The 1,248-nt window shown below is 53.4% G+C and overlaps 1 protein-coding gene across 1 annotated transcript; it reads right to left on the bottom strand.

The window, feature by feature from the left end:
• Positions 1-8: 8 nt before the first annotated feature.
• Bdh1 (3-hydroxybutyrate dehydrogenase 1) lies at positions 9-1,233 on the bottom strand. The gene has a single exon (XM_008826419.3). It carries the CDS (start codon positions 651-653, stop codon positions 207-209), a length of 447 nt encoding a protein of 148 aa, XP_008824641.2. The 5' UTR covers positions 654-1,233; the 3' UTR covers positions 9-206.
• Positions 1,234-1,248: the final 15 nt, after the last annotated feature.

Genomic DNA, 1,248 nt, shown 5'->3' on the forward strand with positions numbered 1-1,248 from the left:
GCCCCCCACCTAAACTCCATTTGTGAAAGCCCAAGCCATTCACCATTTGAACAAGTCAGGCTGGGTTATTCCCTTTGGTTAATGCTAAAATGGGTCTTCCTAGGACAGTGGATAATCTGCAGTAATTAATCAAAGGTAAGTATGACACCCCGCCCCCATCCTCCTCCCTCCCATCAGGTTCTCTGGCAGAGGCCAGGGCAAACTCTTCAGTGAATGTAGATCATGTCAGAGACTGCTCCTGGCAAGTGGGTCATGACCTGCATTCGCAGCCACCAGTAGTAGTCCATGGGGTGGTATCGGGTGTAGGGGGTGGCGGCAGTCAGGGCATGTGTGACAGCATCGATGACGGAGGATGTGTCCGTGGAGCCACTGTTACAATAGGTCGCCATCTTGGCAATCTTCTCATCGAAATACTTCTTGCCATAATCCTTGCGCACCACCTCAGGCAGTTCATCCCACATCTTCTTGGCGATGGCCTGGATGCGCTCAGGGCTGTAGAGGCTGGTGGCAGCAATGAAATTGCCAGGCTCCACCACACTGACCTTCACGCCCAGCGGGTACATCTCATAGCGCAGGCAGTCAGAGAAAGCCTCCACCCCGAACTTGGTGATACAGTATGGGGAGCGAGCGGGGTTGGCCATGCGGCCCAGCATGCTGCTGATGTTGACAACACGGCCTAAAGGTGGAGATGGCAGACATTTGTTCAGATGGCAATGCCCTATGACATGGAGGCCTGGCAGGGACAGCTTTGGAACCCCCAAAGCCTCATCTAGAGGCCAAGGTTAGCCAAGGCCATTCAGCAAGTCAGTATCCCTGATCTTCCCCAAGGGCTCTGCTGTGCCAGGAAGGACTGGGAAGATGGGCAACCAGTGAGAAGCAGGCCTGTGTACCAGTAAGGCACACTATAATGAGCAATACCAGCCTGTGATCATTCCTTGGGATGAAACACACTGGGAGCACACATGGGAGATGGCATGGCTATGTCCATGTGGATCTACATATTCACACTAAGTTGGGTCTGATGCCCAACAGGGAGAGAGGCAGACCAAAACCTCCTTCCTCCTCATGGAGATTAAAACTCAGCTTCCCCAGCAAGATATATAGATAACACTTTGAGTCCAAGTGGGTACTGACCGATGGCAGAGCTAGGGATGGAGATGGAGTGCTGAAGCCAGGGTGCCCAGGGTTAGGCTGGCAAAGAAAGCATGGGACACCCCAAAAGCGAGGAGGACCTGGGTTGATGGGCTC

This window comes from Nannospalax galili, unplaced genomic scaffold, assembly GCF_000622305.1.
Source record: "Nannospalax galili isolate Female #2095 unplaced genomic scaffold, S.galili_v1.0 C48830943, whole genome shotgun sequence".
NCBI classification, from domain to species: Eukaryota; Metazoa; Chordata; class Mammalia; order Rodentia; family Spalacidae; genus Nannospalax; species Nannospalax galili.

What these genes read in the sequence shown, in the direction of transcription:
- Bdh1 (XM_008826419.3), bottom strand. Translation starts at nt 653, where the DNA reads ATGCTGGGCCGCATGGCCAACCCCGCTCGCTCCCCATACTGTATCACC.